The sequence below is a fragment of the Scyliorhinus canicula genome, chromosome 14 (genome assembly GCF_902713615.1).
Source record: "Scyliorhinus canicula chromosome 14, sScyCan1.1, whole genome shotgun sequence".
Classification (NCBI taxonomy): domain Eukaryota; kingdom Metazoa; phylum Chordata; class Chondrichthyes; order Carcharhiniformes; family Scyliorhinidae; genus Scyliorhinus; species Scyliorhinus canicula.
The window spans coordinates 88,212,187-88,229,418 of NC_052159.1; the positions used below are offsets into that span (position 1 = coordinate 88,212,187).

Below are 17,232 nucleotides of genomic sequence, written 5' to 3' on the forward strand. Positions count from 1 at the left end.
CCAGCGCACAAAAACTGGCACCTTGGCAGTGGCACCCGGGCAGTGTCCCTTCCAGCTGGCAGTGCCACCTGGGCACCTTGGCAGTGTCAGGCTGCCACCCACCTTTCATTTTTATATTGCGAATTAACAAGACACACTGATCAAGTCGGTACCGACCCTCTGAAAGAGCACACTATATAGGCCCACTCCCCCGCTCTATCTCCATAACCTAACCTGCGCATCTCTGAACACTAAGGGGCAATTTAGCATAGCCAACCCACCTAACCCTCACATCCTCGGACTTTAGACAAATTAATGGCCCGACCTTCTGCAATTTTTCATTGCCCTCTGCATTTCTCAGCATCAGCCGTGGAACAGTCTAGGAATGTTTTATGGCAGCTATAGCAAGGTGGCACAAGGGCAAAAGTAAAGCCCTGCCACCAGAGCCATGGCTAAATGTAGCAGCAGATTCGACTGTGGAAAGGTGGCAGCATCTGCATGTTTTCTCAAACTCATTTTTTTACTTTTTGGAGCCTTCCATCAGAAATGAAGGAAGATTGAGGGAATATTAATGATTTCCTGTTAACAGCAAACCCCCTCAGCCACATGCTTTCCCAGCCTTGACTCCTGATTTGGTGCGGAGCCCTCCTTCGCACAGCTAATTGGTCGCCTTCCTGTCAGGCAGTCCAAACACTTGATTCAAAGAACTGAGATTGCGGGGGCAAGCAGACCAATCTCAGAAAACAGAGCATTTAACTCATTCATTCTGTTACCCCAGGTGCTGCCAGGCCTGAATACTTCCAAAACTTTGTTTTATTTCAGATTTCCTGCCTGCGCTGTCTTTTGCATTTGTAAGATAGACAGCATTTAGATTTGCATAAATCTTGCCATTTCAAGAAATGCATTGCATCATCTAGTCTCAATTAATCATAATTTTCAATGTGTGCGACGGCGTTTGAATCATCATTGTTTTGGTTGCTGATCAAATTTTGAAAAAGGCTATTTCAACACACTTACCCAGTCACATGAAGCAAAAGTAAAATGTAGAAGACGATGAAGAGGTTGTGTGTGTACCAAAAGATATCATAGTTTGAAAACCTGCAACGCAAATAGGCCAACAGCACACATTAATAGAAAAACACGTTTTAAGAATGACTTCACTCGTTCTCAGCTGATCATAGAGTTAAAGGCTGGATTCTCCGATTCTGGGGCTATGTCCCCACGTTGGTGTGGGTACAGTGCCATTTTAAGAAAAAATGCCGTAAAACGGCCACTGATTCCCCATTTGGCTGGGGGCTAGCACGCTGGCTAGCTGCCGATACTGCCCGGAGAATTGCCGGGTCCGTGGCGGCGAACGCGCACGGTGGCGGCCTGCAGCAGCCGCACCATGTTACATTGCAGAGGCTGCTCGCGGACCCAGCCTGTGAAATAGTGCCCCCCCTTTGGCCGGCTCGTGCGCCCCGGACCATCCCCCCCACCACAGTGTTCCCAGCCCCTAATAAAGCCCCCCTGCCAGCAGATCGGCCCTCCCCGACTGTGGCGGTGCTGGACTGAGCCGGCAGCCGCCACGCAGAGTTCCCGACAGATGAGACCACATGCGACCGACGCCGTTGGGAACTCGGCTGGTCGGGGGTAAAGCATCGGGAGGTGGGCCTTAGGCGATGTCCTGACACCGTCGATACGTTGCGCTGCGTACTTCCAAGTACGCCACTTTTGAGGGGGCGGAGCATCGCAAAAGCAGTGCCGCCCCCAGATTTGGTCGGGAACTGTGATTCTCCGGCCGATCGCCGAACCTGATTTCGGTGTCGGCGACTGGAGAATCCAGCCCAATGTTTTTAGTTTTTAAATATCTTTACTAAGGCATTTCGTATATACATTAAACACAACCAAAACCAGAGTAAGAACAAACAGAAAACCTCATAACAAATAAAAAACTACTCAACCACCCCAACCTCACTGCCCCATCCTGCCTTCCCCATTTTAACCCTGTTACAGCGCCGCCCCCCCCCCCCCCCCCCCCCCCCCCCCAGACTCGGGGTCACCTTCACCTTCAACAACCATGAACCCCTGCCAAACCCACGTCAGCTTTGGACATGCCCAAAACATGTGGACATGGTTCGTGGGTCTCCCCACGCATCACCCACACTTGTCCTCAACGCCCTCAAAGAACCTGCTCTTCCTGGCCACCATAATATGCGCCCAATGCACTACCTTGAATTGAGTAAGGCTAAGCCTAGCACACGACAAAGATGCATTCACCTTCCTCAAAGCCCCCTCCCACAACCCAGCATTCATTCCCCCCCCCCCCAGAACTCCTCCTCCCACTTCTGTTTAACCTTTTCTATCTGGGCTCCCTCCCAGTCCAACAACTCCTTGTAAATCTCAGATACCTTAGCCTCACCCACTCCTGCTTTTGATACTACCTTATCCTGCATTCCCAAGGCGGCAGGTCGGAAAAGGACGGAACCTGCTTCCTCACATAATCCCGCACCTGTAAGTAGCGGAACCCATTCCTGCTGGGCAGCTCATACTCCAATTCCTCCAAACTCGAAAAGCTGCCCAAGACAAACTGGTCCCCGAACTGCCCGTCGCCACCCCCGAAACCCCGCATCCAACACCCATTCCCACCCCCCGTGCAAATCTATGATTCCCGCATATTGATGCCCAGACCAAGACTCCTTCCAGCCTCAGGTGCTGCCGCCACTGTCCCCATACACGCAGGGCCGCCACCACCACCCAGCTCATGGAGTACTTGGTTGGCGAGAACAGCAGAGGCGCTGTCAACAATGTCCCTAAGCTCGTGCTCTTGCAAGACGCTGCCTCCATCCGCTCCCACGCCGATCCCTCTCCCACCACCCACTTCCTAACCATGGCTATACTCGCTGCCCAATAATAATTCATAGGGATTATGTTGCCGGTACACAGTCTTACCTTAATGAGTAAGATGAAGATGTACACATTAAGAAAAGCACCAACACCATGAAGAATCCAGTTACTCCTGGAACTAAAATAACAAATTATTGACAACAGAAATGCAGATCAGCGGGTACTAATATTGTAAATTAAACAGTTTTAAGAACTGAAGATGGCATTGTGTGGCAAGTCAGAAGGAATGGGGCAGCAGGGTAGCATGGTGGTTAGCATAAATGCTTCACAGCTCCAGGGTCCCAGGTTCGATTCCGGGCTGGGTCACTGTCTGTGTGGAGTCTGCACGTCCTCCCCCTGTGTGCGTGGGTTTCCTCCGGGTGCTCCGGTTTCCTCCCACAGTCCAAAGATGTGCGGGTTAGGTGGATTGGCCATGCTAAATTGCCCGTAGTGTCCTAATAAAAGTAAGGTTAAGGGGGGGGGTTGTTGGGTTACGGGTGTAGGGTGGATACGTGGGTTTGAGTAGGGTGATCATGGCTCGGCACAACATTGAGGGCCGAAGGGCCTGTTCTGTGCTGTACTGTTCTATGTTCTATGAATCCAATTATAGGGCGCTCTTGTAACAGGACCATAAATTTCCTCACAAACAAATAGTCTTGTCTCGAGAAGGCATAGAAATCATTCAAAACAAAGGACGAAAACATGAATTCTAAAGTAAAGAGACTGCATGAACCTTGGTGCACTTTTGTAACAATAGTATTAAACCAGATGTTTGGCATGATTTACTCACAACTAACTTAATCCCAAGACAAATCACTATGGATAACACAAAGTATAATTTAGTGCCAAGGACCCTGCTCAACATGAGCAGTTTTGTTTCTTTTTCACCTTTAGGGAAGACACCGTCATTCCCACAAAATCAGATCTCAGCACTGACTACTTCCCATTCCAAGAATATCATAAACTTATCCTAAGCAAGAAATTCTGCAAAAATCCATATACTTACGCGTTGTGAAGAGGATCTTCCTGGGATCCTGGGGAAAAAGGGTCAGAGCTTGTAAAATCACTATTCTGAAAGTTAAATTGCCTCATTCTTCATTTACCCTACTTCAGATCACTTTGCCTTCGGAAGGGAAAACGCACACCAATTTTTAAATTGAGCATAGTCGTATCTCAGAATAGGCTTGAAAATACATTAATAATTCTTGCTGGATTGATAAATACATCTAAAAGGCTACTGACATTGACAGTAACGTACACGTCTATTTTGGCAGCAATTATGTGCTTTATAACATCTTTCTGCAGAAAGCAGTAACCATATAAGGGCAGCAAGTGGCACAGTGGTAGCATTGCTGCCTGCGGCGCTGAGGACCCAGGTTCAAATACCGGTCCTGGGTCACTGTCCGTGTGGAGTTTGCACATTCTCCCAGTGTCTGCATGGGTTTCACCCCCATAACACAAAAGATGTGCAGGGGTAGGTGGATGGCCATGCTAAATTGCCCCTTAATTGGAAAAAAAAACTGGGTACTCTAAAATTTTGGGCAGCACGGTAGCATTGTGGATAGCACAATTCCTTCACAGCTCCAGGATCCCAGGTTCGATTCCCGGATTGGGTCACTGTCTGTGCGGAGTCTACACATTCTCCCCGTGTGTGCGTGGGTTTCCTCCGGGTGCTCCGGTTTCCTCCCACAGTCCAAAGATGTGCGGGTTAAGTGGATTGGCCATGATAAATTGCCCTTATTGTCCAAAATTGCCCTTAGTGTTGGGTTGGGTTACTGGGTTATGGGGATAGGGTGGAGGTGTGGACCTTGGGTAGGGTGCTCTTTCCAAGGGCCTGTGCGGACTTGATGGGCCAAATGGCCTCCTTCTGCACTGTAAATTCTATGATCTATGATCAATGCATTTCTTTGCAAAACAACTAGACTCATTTCCTATGCTTTACAACAGGCAAAACAGAAAGTGAATGAAACATACTTAAAGCTCAATTTTCCTCCAGTTTTTTTAACCCTAGATCAAACTACTCTATCATCAAGAGTTAAAGATTAAAGATATGCAGATTTTCGTTAAACAGCCATGTGGTTTTGACGGTTTATGCATAGGGTGGCACGGTGGCAAGCAATGATGCCTCACAGAGCTAGGATTGGGGTTCAAATCCAGCCTTGGGTGGCTTGGGTCTGTGTCGGTTTCCTCCAGGTGCGCCGATTTCCTCCCACAGTCCAAAGATGTCCAGATTAGGTGGATTGGCCATGCTAAAATTGCCCCTTAGTGTCTAAAGATGTGCAGGTTAAGTGGGGTTATAGGCTTACGGGAACAGGGCAGGGGAGTGGGCCTGGGTAGGGTGCTCTTCCAGAGGGTCAGTGCAGACTTGATGGGCTAAATGGCCTCCTTCTGCAGTGCAGGGACTCCATGCTGGCTGCTAAATAGTAGAACCACTGAATTCTATTTCCTTATGATAGGTAAATCCTTTGATCTAGTTTCTGTCTCAAATGGACTTTGTAAAAGGGATGAGAGACATAACTCAGTCACAACAGTAGCTGAGTTTGAACTTTCAATTCTTGTCACCTCCATTTGAAAAAAAAGGTAAATAAAAACCAAAATCTGTCAAGTAGTTAACAAAACCAGAGATAATGCAGTGGCCAAATTCCTCAACAGTTATCAAAGACAAGGGAAGGACAATGTGAAAGGGTAACCCAACTAATTTGAGGAGCGTCCAAAATCCAATATTGGTGTTCAAAAAAGAAACGTTTTGACAATATCTAAATTGACAGAATTGCACTCATACACAAAAAAAAACAATTTTCACACAAAACTAAACCAGAATTAGATGAAGTAGATAAAAGTACCCTTAACCCCACCTGGTTCCTTATTGCAAGAAAGCCCTGTGATGCAAACATTTGCCAGCACAATTCAGTACATTTAGAAGAGAAGGCAAGAGGCAGAAAATCGAAGGGATAAAAAAGGATTAACTTATGTTGGAACTAAGTCACTGAATAGAGACCAGGAGAAAAGACTGGCTTTGAAGTTCACCCCCCCTCCCTTTTGTGCTGAATTTTGGAGTTTAGGGAAAGAAGGTCAAAATGTGGAGACTGACAGTGAATCAGCACAACTGGAAAGTTGACTGGGCACAGTTATTCCATAAAAATTTGAAGCCTGACCATTTTCCTCTTACTGAATTTGGACATCAGTCCTCGTTTAGGACACAGCTCACATTTTCTGTTCCTCAAAACAGGAGCTGCGGCATGGCCTCCCTTGAGTACTTAGCAAATATATCTACAGAAAAGTCTCAATCAAGACTGAAGGTTTATTTTTTAAAAACGGATTACACAGTGGAATGTAATTCCCAAAACACAAACATACGGTTTGGATTCTCATGCAATAAAAACTGTTGTTTGCTTTTCTCCGTTACCATAACACAGCTGCCTTATAAACGTACGGAGTCACAGACCAAATCCCCAAAACATGATAAAAATCCTGGAATCTCATGCAATAAAAGCACAATTTCAGTTTTTCAGTTGCCATGGAGCACTGATAGTGGTTACAAAATATCCAAGTAGTTTAAACAGATTGCACTCTTACTGCCCAATTCTTAAAGGAGTTTGTTAAAAGCACTGTTGAACAGGACAACCTCAGCCCATACCAGCATTTATTATTGCCATTAGACAGTGGAATCTGAAGATTTGGCATATAAAACATTTGTGTACCAAGATGGCAACATAAAACTGGATCCTCATGAAAGCCTTTTCTTATTGATGTGCAAGACTATGGATTATATTTTTCTCCATGATCCCACCTTAATCAGGAAAGATAATAACAGAAAATTGGAACAAAGTTGGAGAAGAAGTGAAGCCAAACCTCTCCTAGCCCTTCCTTAACAGGGTAGCCAGCAGGGGCAGTAGTCCCTGGGCCAGCAGCAGTAAAACCCCAGTTTGAATGTATGGGGGAACAGGAATGTTCTCCTTTGCCTTCATATAGACTCAATACAAACAACTCTCCAGACATCAGACTCAGCCAAAACCTCCTTACTAAAGTTCCAGTATTCCTCCAGAGGGCTCTGAGCCATGTAACTTAAATTTCCACTGCCTCATCAGCACCAAAGGTTTCCAGTAAAATAGTCAGGTCCCATATTTAATCAGGCCTCACCCAGGAAAATTCATAGAATACCTACAGTGCAGAAGGAAGACATTCAGCCCATCTACTCTGCATCGACCCTCAGAAAGAACACCCCCATCCCGCCGTCCTATCCCCACAAACCCACCTAACCTGCACATTTTTGGACACTGAAGGGCAATTGAGCGTGGCCAATCCACCTAACCTGACCATTTTCGGATATTGGGAGGAAACAGGAGTACCCGGAGGAAATCCATGCAGACAAGGGGGAGAACGTGCAAACTCCACACAGACAGTCACCCAAGGCAGTAATCGAACCCGGGTTCCTGGCGCCGTGAGGTGACAGTGCTAACCACTGTGCCACCCTGAGTGGCTATGGCCCATTCTGCCCACTGCTTCTACAACAAGGAAAAACTCAGCCCTGTGTTTTCCTTTCCAAGGATTTGCTTGCAAAATAGAATGAGGATTTCATTAAGTGGTAAGTTGTTCAAATATTTTGAATTAAGCTGTCCTCATTGCATCGGCCAAATTACTTTCCGCAACAAGGACATGAAACTATTCAGTGATAATAATGTCCTCCTACAATAAAGTGAGAAATTAATCGTTGTTTTTAGGTCATCACCATGATGAGATTAACAGCTAGCTTTAAAATGATCTACCTGTGTGACAAAGTATAAGCGTGGCACTGACCTCATCCCGATAGTGAGCAACATTGAGGGCCGGAAAGTCTTCACTATAGCACAGAGAGAAGTTTAGGGCGTTGACCATGTGAGCTGCAACATGAACAACTAAAATCAGGAGTAAACAAAATGCATTACTATTACTCAGGCATTACTCACACACAGAAAAAAAAACTTGGTTACATCAGTAAAATGCTGCACTTAAATAATAAACATTCACTAATTTTTTTGTACAACTGAGCTTGCTCAAATTGTCAAGTGCTCAAAAATGAATTCACACCTTGTCCACATCAAGATACCCAATGGGCAAAAACTCTGCCAACTCTCAAGGATCTGTGGTGCGGTATAATAATTTATTAGAAGAGGCTTGGGGGCTATTTACAGAAAAACAAGACCTGTTTCATTTGAAGAAAAAGAACAGTACAGCACAGGAATAGGCCCTTCGGCCCTCCAAGCCTGCACCAATCACGTGTCCTATCTAGACCAACTGCCTGTATCCTTCTATACCCCGTCTGTTCATTTGCCTATCCAGATAAGTCTTAAAGGTCGCTAACGTATCAGCCTCAACCACCTCACTTGACAGTGCATTCCAGGCCACCTCCACCCTCTGTGTAAAAAACTTCCCCCACACATCTCCACTGAAACTTTCCCCCCCTCACCTTGAACTTGTGCCCCCTTGTAATTGTCATTTCTGCCCTGGGAAAAAGCCTCCAACTGTTCACCCTATCGATACCCCTAATCATTTTACAAACTTCTATCAGGTCGCCCCTTAGCCTCCGTCTCTCTAGGGAGAACAGTCCCAGTTTATTCAATCTCTTCTCATAGCTAATACACTCCATACCAGGCAACATCCTGGTAAACCTTTTCTGTACTCTCTCCAAAGCCTCCACATCCTTCTGGTCGTGCGGCAACCAGAATTGGACACAGTATTCCAAATGTGGCCTAACCAACGTTCTTATATAATTGGAATATAATTTTCAAGCTTTTATACTCGATATCCCATCCTATGAAGACAACACACCATATGCTTTCTTTACCACCATTTCCACTTGTGCTCCCGCTTTTAAGAATCTGTGGACCTGCACGCCCAGAACTCTCTGTGTGTCCATGCTCCTGATGGTTATGCCATTTATTTTATAGCTCCCACAGATCTACCAAAATGCATCACCTTGCATTTGTCCGGGTTACATTCTATCTGCCATTTCTCTGCCTAATTTTGCAGCCTATCTATATCCTGTTGTATTCTCTGACAATCTTCATCACTGTTAGAGTTGGCTTCAGCCATAGGTATCTCTCGACATCGCTGACTGGAATTTAATGCCCCCCCCCCCTGCCAATGTTTGCTGGGGGAGGATTTAATCAGGTGGCAGATAGGACTCCACCACCTCCCCACTTCCATCCAATTCCATCCATGGCTGGGAGACCTGTGGACAGTCTTCCTGCCCTACCACTAATGGCAGTCCTTATATGGGCCATTAATGCCCATTTAAGGGCTTCATCCCATCGTGGTTGGTATTATCCAATGGCAGACAGGGGACTTGCCATGCGGGGAGCACAACAAGCAAACATGTGCGAGGTTGCTTGTGGACTTCTTGTGTGTGGAGGAGGGAGTGGTGTTTGGTGGCCCCTCATTCAAAATGCACTCTGTGCTTGATCAAGGGACCAGGCAATCAGGAAATAGTGGGGGAGGGGTAGCCTCTGAGAACTGCCCCACCATCCTTTCTTTAGAATAAAGGTCATTGGTTATGTTAATTGGACAATGATGTCAATATCGATGGAAACATGACATCAGGTCAGATAACCAAGAGACTCCAAGGGAGCAAGACACAAAACACTGTATCCAGCTAACAAAGTCCTTACCTTGAAGTTTTAGATGCAAATAATTGTAAATAAATCGTCTGTATCAGGATTTTCTTTAAGTTATGTCTGAATAAGGGCGGTGTGATGGTGCAGTGGTTAGCACTGCTGCCTCATGACGCCGAGGACCAGGTTTGATCCCGGCCCCGGGTCACTGTCCATGTGGAGTTCGCACATTCTCCTCGTGTTTGCGTGGGCCTCACAACCCAAAGATAGGTGGATTGGCCACACTAAATTGCTACTTAATTGGAATTTTTTTAAAAAATAAATAAAATGAAAAAAAAATAATGTCTGAATCACTCAGAGTAAGAGAAACCTCACCGTGCTCGATAACAACACGGGTTATGTGATCTAACTACAAATGCAGCAAACAAGCAAACACATTGGACACGATTTAACAGAAACATTTCTAAGTGTCATTTTGGGCAAGTTTGGCAGAGCATTACTCGCCAGCTTTTCGGTGAGTTCCACAGAAGTATTTCCCACACTTTGGCCGGAATTCCCCGGTCATCGGAATTCACTTTTCCCACTGGTAGTGCACCCCAGCCAGTGGATTTCGCGGCGTTGAGGTGTAGTTTCAATGGGAAATGGCCACTGCCAGGGAATGGCGCGCGTCCGAGAAACACATAGCTGGGGGACCAGTGGATCCCGACCTAATTAGTCATTTTTTGGGGGCCTTGCGGAGTTTCTCCCTGGTGTAGCTCACATTACAAATTTTTTAAGCAATGCGGAGCTGAACTCGCCGGCAAGAATAGATCCTCAGAGATCGGGCCGCCATTTTGAAAGGGTTTCCCGATCTCCAGGTAAGCTTGGGTGGGGTCATCGTTTCCGCCCCCCCCCCCCCCCACCCATGAGCAATGTCACCGCCCGCACACATGGGCATCACCCCACACCCTCACAAGTGATGACATCCTGCTATGGGGACGCAGAGGGCCCCCCATTTTCAGGCCTCCCCACCGCCCCCATTCGGGGCCCTTCCTTTTCAGGACCCTCAGCCTTCACCACCCCAATCTGTCGGAGGTCCCCTCATGGGAAAGTTGCTGGAATCAATCATTAAGAAGGAGCTGATTGAACATTTAGAAAGACAAAGCTCAATCTGTTTCCATCAATATTTTTAAAAATATATATTTTATTCTCTTCCTTTTTCACATTTTCTCCCAAATTTGCACTCACCGACAATAAACAATAAACAGTAATGAATATAATGTCAATCCTCATATCAACAACAATCCCATCCTCCCACCAACCCCCAAACAACTGCCCGCATGTTAACATAAACAAATAACAAAAAGGAATCAGGAATCGCCCACAGTAACCATTAACACATACAGTCCCCCTCCCCGCAGCCTTCCCAACTCCCCCCTCCCCCACTAATGTTCAATGTTATCCAATTCATGAAAGTGCATAATGAATAACGCCCATGAATTGTGGAACCCCTCCATCCTTCCCCTCAGTTCAAACTTAACCTTCTCTAGAGTCAAGAACTCCACCTTGTCCCCCCGCCACGCCAGGGCACAGGGTGGAGAGGCTGCTCTCCATCCCAACAGTATCTGCCTTTGTGCGATCAATGAGGCGAAGGCTACAACATCTGCCTCTGACATCCCGAATATGGCCTCCCGAGGGCCGCGTCCAGCTTCACGTGCACCACTTTAGAGATTACCCTAAAAAACCCGTTCCAGTGATCCTCCAGCTTTGGGCAGGACCAAAACATATGAACGTGATTTGCGGGGTCCACCCACGCAACATTCACACACATTTTCTATCCCCTCAAAGAGCCGGTTCATCCTCGCCCTTGTGAGGTGTGCTCTATACCACCTTCAGCTGTATCAGCCCCAACCTCGCGCACGAGGTGGAGACGCTTACTCTCCGGAGCACCACACCAGTTGTTTCCATCGATATTGACATCATGTTTCCATGCCAGTATTTGGATCCACACTAGTATTTCCCACACTTAGGCTGGAATTCCCCGGTCATTGGAACGCACATTCAATTGTCAGTATGGTTTTATGAACGTTACGTCATGCTGGGCAAACTTTGTTTTAAATTTAGAGTACCCAATTCTATTTGTCCAATTAAGGGGCAATTTCGAGTGGCAAATTCACCTGCCCTGCACATCTTTTTTGACTTGTGGGGGTGAGACCCATGCAGACACGGGGAGAATGTGCAAACTCCACACGGACAGTGACCCAGGGCCGGGATCAAACCCGGGTCCTCAGCGGCATGAGGCAGCAGTGCTAACCACTGTGCCACCTTGCTGCCCCCATGCATGACAAACTTGCTGGAGTTCTTTGAGGATGTAACCAGCAAGATGGATGTTGGGGAACCTGTGGATGTGATGTACCTAGACTTCCAGAAGGTGTTTGAGAAGGTGCCAGGTAAATGATTGATCCCGAAGGTGAGATCGTAGGGGTTGGGGGTAGAATGCTAAATTGGATTCAGAATTGGCTGACTGACAGAAAGCAGAGAGTGGGTTAAATGGGTCTTTTCTCTGCAACGTGTGAGGTGCCGTAGGGTTCAGTCCTTGGACCTTAACTGTTTTCAATCTATACAAATGAACTGCAAGCAGAGACAGTGTGTAACAAAGCAAAATTTTCAGATGATACTAAAAAAGGTGGGAAAGCAGGCAGTGAACAGGAGATATAGATTTTACAGACGGATATAGATATGCTAGGAGATTGGACCAAAATTTGGCAGATGGAGGTTAATGTGGATAAGTTAGAGGTTATCCATTTTGCGGGAAAAATAGTCAGGTAAGTTATTATCTAATGGAAAGCAGATTCAAAATGCATCTGAGCAGAAAGGGATCTTTGTTCATCAATTGCAGAAAGAGTGTATGCAGGTACAGCATGTAATTAAATGGTTAAATGATTTCAAGAGGGAGATAGATGTATTTCTGACATAAAAAACAGGTTAAAGGGATATGGGGAACAGGATGCTGACAAGCTACAGCCGCACTTACATACTTCACCACAGAAGGAGAGCTCGAAACCCTGCTGGACGCCGTGAAGGAGAGGCGGGCGACCCTGTACCCCAAATTGGGAAGGAGGATGCCGGCACCGTCGTTCGTCAAGCTTGGAGGTGGCAGATGCAGTTAGCGCTGTGGGCAGCACCATCCATACCGGCCGGCAGTGCAGGAAAAAAACTGCCGACCTCAGGGCGACCAGGGTGAGTAGGCAGCACTGTGCCCCTGGCACCAACCCCCATCCTACACAACCGTAACCCCACCCCACTCAGAAGGCTGCCGAACCCCCACCCTGTACCACATGTCAGTGCCAATACTGGCCGCTATGGCCAGGTATCCTGGCCACTGATGCCATCAGCTACCCCCCCCCCCCCCCCCCCCCCCCCCCCCATGCAGCTGACGGCTGCCCATATCCGCCGGGAGCGGGAGAAGTTCTGGAAGAGGACCACCGGACCTGCAGTCCCTCACCGCAGCAAAGCACAGGGCTCTCTGGTCGGCGGTCCCAAAGAAAGGGCAGTCGCTGGAGTGGAGGTCGGCATTGGGCGAAGAAGTGAAACTCCGCTGAGTTGCGGTTTCCCATGGCATGTGTGGTCAGCCCCCAACACCAAACCCACACCATCCTCACCCCCACACCATCCCCACCCCACACCATCCTCACCCCCACACCATTCTCACCCCCACACCATCCTCACCCCCACACCATCCTCACCCCCACACCATCCCCACCCCACACCATCCTCACCCCCACACCATTCTCACCCCCACACCATCCTCACCCCCACACCATCCCCACCCCACACCATCCCCACCCCACACCATCCTCACCCCACACCATCCTCACCCCCACACCATCCCCACCCCACACCATCCTCACCCCACACCATCCTCACCCCCACACCATCCTCACCCCCACACCATCCCCACCCCCACACCATCCTCACCCCCACACCATCCCCACCCCACACCATCCTCACCCCACACCATCCTCACCCCCACACCATTCTCACCCCCACACCATCCTCACCCCCACACCATCCTCACCCCCACACCATCCTCACCCCCACACCATCCCCACCCCACACCATCCTCACCCCCATCGCTCCACCACCACCCCTACTCCTCCCGACCAAACACACACCCCTCCCCAACACACCGTCATTCACCCCCGGCCCGTGATGCACTCATGCGTCTTATACTGTGTCTTGCAGGAGCTGCCTGTGATGGTGCGGACCCTTAAGGTGACCCCCGCCCCCAACCCCAGCCACAGCCTGAACCGCAGGTGCTGACCTGCGACGAGGATGATACCAACACGGACAGGATCCATCGGACCGAATCATGGGGCACCCCGGAGCTCCAATCCAGGAATGACACAGATTTCCCATCACAGCTGTCTCCAACACCCTCCACCATCGCAGAGACACTCACCTCGGTTGGGCATGATAGTGAAAAGGCTCCTGGGACACTATCTGGTGCACAACACACACAGACACTCCGGTACAGCAGGTGGAGTTATGAACTCCCAAGGAGGCGGACGGTCAGAGGGCAGGCAAACCCCAGGGACTAGCTGGGGTCCAGATGGGTTTTAGGCTTCTGGAACAGACCATCCCATTGATTGTGGAGATGCAGTTGCAGAGCCAGGGATTACATGAGGGGTTGTCAGCGTGCATCCAGCACCTGCAGGTGCAGTTGGAGGAGTCCAACTGCGTGTAGGAGCAGGAGGTGGTGCCGACCATGCGTGCCAACCCCCCTCCCAAACCGACAATTCTACCACTGGGCGGCGACGGCCGAGCGAATAAGGGGATGGATCAAGAAGCCAGAAGCCGACTGGGTGCCGGCGGAAGAGGCCTCCTGCATGGGAACCTCCCCGGATCCGGGCGCTCACCATGGCAGCACTCCCATCCCCACCCAAAAAAAACTCCAGCAGCACGGTGATGATAGCCACCCTCCAATCCTGGAACCAACTACGGCAGCAATTTGGCCTGACTAAAATGTCGGACAAAGCTCCCATCTGCAACAATCATAGGTTCACACCAGCACTGACTGACGCCACCTTCAAAAGGTAGGGGCAGGACGGAGGGACACACGGATGGCAGGATCGCAACACTGGACGATCAGACAGAGAAATTCCAGCTCACCAGGGGAAACGAGCTAAGGTATCTACAACTCAAAAACTTCCTACAAAAGGAGACAAGGACGTACCCACAAATGCCACGACAGACATTACTGGAAGAGTTACTAGACGCAAGCATACTAGATAAAGGAAACTGTAGCAACATGTATGACCGATTGGTAGAAAGGGCCGATACTGTACTGGACGCAACAAGAAAGAAATGGGAGGAGGACCTGGGGATTTAAATAGGGTTGGGACTCTGGAGCAAAGCACTGCACTTTTTTTTTTGGTATGTTTGGGTGTGCCCTTCTCTTATATATTTCTTAATCTGTGTACATAACAGTAAATATACTTTGTTCAAAAACCCAATGAAAAAAACATTTATAAAACGCGTGCCACCCAGGCCAACACCGCACGGGTGGCATCCACGGTGGTGGCATTGTGGGTGAGGGTTTCGGCTTTGGATCAGCATGTCCAAGGCTTGGGGCACGCTGTGCAGGCGGTTGCCAAGGCCCAGGACAGGTTTGCCCTCTCACTGGCAGCTATCTGCCAGAGCCACCTGGACATTATAGCGGCGCTCCTGAGGGTGGCCCAGTTACAGCGAGTCAAAGCTGAGAACATCGGCGGCATTGCTCAGGCGCTAGTCGATGTGGCACCAACACAGAGGGAGGTGGCACACTCCTAGAGGGAGATGGCACAGTCACTGGCTCATGTGGCATGCACTCAGTAGGTGATGTGCAGGTGTAAATACTAAGTCGCAGCGTGATGTGACGCAGTCTCAGACGGAGATGGTCCACTCCCTGTGCTCTATGGCTGTGGGCATGCAGACCTTGGTTGAGATGGCAGCGGTAGGGCAGCACGGTGGCCTAGTGGTTAGCACAAACGCCTCACGGCGCTGAGGTCCCAGGTTCGATCCCGGCTCTGGGTCACTGTCCGTGTGGAGTTTGCACATTCTCCCCGTGTCTGCGTGGGTTTCGCCCCCACAACCCAAAAACGTGCAAGCTAGGTGGATTGGCCATGCTAAATTGCCCCTTAATTGGAAAAATGATTGGGTACACTAAATTTATTTAAAAAAAAACAAAAAACAAAAAAAAGAGATGGCAGCGGTCCTCCAGGACTGCATGCCCGCTCCAGCAGGTTCACGAATGACAGGCGCTGCCGGTACACGCAAGGCCTCATGTGGCGCCTCCTTTGTACCTCCCCCTCCTCGGTATGTTGGGCAGCCGGCTCTCCATCCTCATCGGCTGCCACCTGTTCCTCTGGTGCTGGCTCCACTGCTGGAGCTTCTGCCTCCATGGGCAGCTCCAGCTCGTACAGCCGCAGGGCATCCCCCAGGGTGATGACGGTTAGGAGGAAGACGACCATTGCCGGTTGTAATCCAATATCCATTCTCTGCCGTGTGAAGGGCCGACATGTTAGCATGGTCCATAGCTTCATGCACAACCAGTTCCAACAGGCTACATGGTTGCCCCGGTTGGCACTGCGGACTCTGGCCCGTATTTCCTCCTCGCCCCCACTCCTCCATCCTGCGCCCCTGGCTCCATCAGTGCCCGGCACCCTGGGGGCATCTCGCCCTGGCGCCCATCCCTGCTGCCAGAGGTACCATCGGCTCGCACTGCCCATGCCAACGGTATTCTCCATGTCCTTCGTCCGGCGCCCCCCTGTAGCAGCCACTTTGGGCGTTGCCCTTGGTTGGGCCACGTGATGCCCCGCCGGCAGCTGGCAACCAATTGTCGGGAGTGGTATGGTGAAGGTGGGCTGCGGGAATGGTGTGGTGGGGACTGTGGAGGTGAGGTGGAGGTACCCATACGGCGAGTGGTACTCTGCAGAACCAGGGTCCAAGGTGGGTGACCAGTGGGTCTGCAGCAGGATGGATGCCTTGCAGGCCACGCCAATGGTGGTCCATGCCTGGATACCTTCCCAGTCCTGTGGGGTTCACCACGGTCCCATGCTTGTCGCCCGTCACGCCCACCCCCCTCAGTCCTGGAAGGGCCCCACCGTGGCAAGTATCAGGACTGGAAGCCCACAGTCGCACCTCTCCATGTCTACCTCCTCTCTCTCCCTCACCAGCCACGCCGCCTGGTTCTCGATTTCTCAAAGCACAAGTGACCAGATCGCCAGTGGAGGTGGAGAATTGCGGAGGCCCCAGAGAATACCAGGTCAGACCCGCTAATAATAATCATCTTTATTGTCACAAGAAGGCTTACATTAACACTGCGATGATGTTACTGTGAAAAGCCCCGAGTCCCTACATTCCGGCGCCTGTTCGGGAACACGGAGGGAGAATTCAGAATGTCCAATTCACCTAACAGCACGCCTTTTGGGACTTGTGGGAGAAAACCGGAGCACCCGGAGGAAACCTGACACATAATGATATGCAAATGCCGTTTTCTGTATGTGCGAAGTGGAGAAATGTGATTTGACGAGTACCTGCGACCGCTATGATTTAGGCATCAAAACCGATTCTCCATCCAATCACCATTCCCGACTTCAGCGTTGGCCGACAAAGAATCCCACTTCCAGTGTTCTCTGTGGAATGGACTTGCCATTTCCTGATGTCAGTTTGGATCTTTTGAAGTGAGTTATGCTTCACGTCATTCTGACATCTCGCCGCCATGGATGAATTTTTTGAAAGTGGCTGGGCGGCAGGGGTGGGTAATGATTCTGGAAGA

The 17,232-nt window shown here is 49.4% G+C and overlaps 1 protein-coding gene across 3 annotated transcripts in view; it reads right to left on the minus strand.

Annotated features, from left to right (window-relative positions):
* LOC119977555 (NADPH oxidase 4) overlaps positions 1-17,232 on the minus strand; it is a 239,104-nt gene that overhangs the window by 153,514 nt on the left and 68,358 nt on the right. For all 3 annotated transcript variants that reach the window (XM_038818627.1, XM_038818626.1, XM_038818625.1), the window contains exons 5-8: positions 7,642-7,739; positions 3,851-3,878; positions 2,911-2,983; positions 997-1,077 (exon numbers count right to left, since the gene is read on the minus strand). In XM_038818627.1, the coding sequence (XP_038674555.1) occupies positions 997-1,077; positions 2,911-2,983; positions 3,851-3,878; positions 7,642-7,739 (280 nt within the window). The remainder of the gene's footprint in view (positions 1-996; positions 1,078-2,910; positions 2,984-3,850; positions 3,879-7,641; positions 7,740-17,232) is intronic.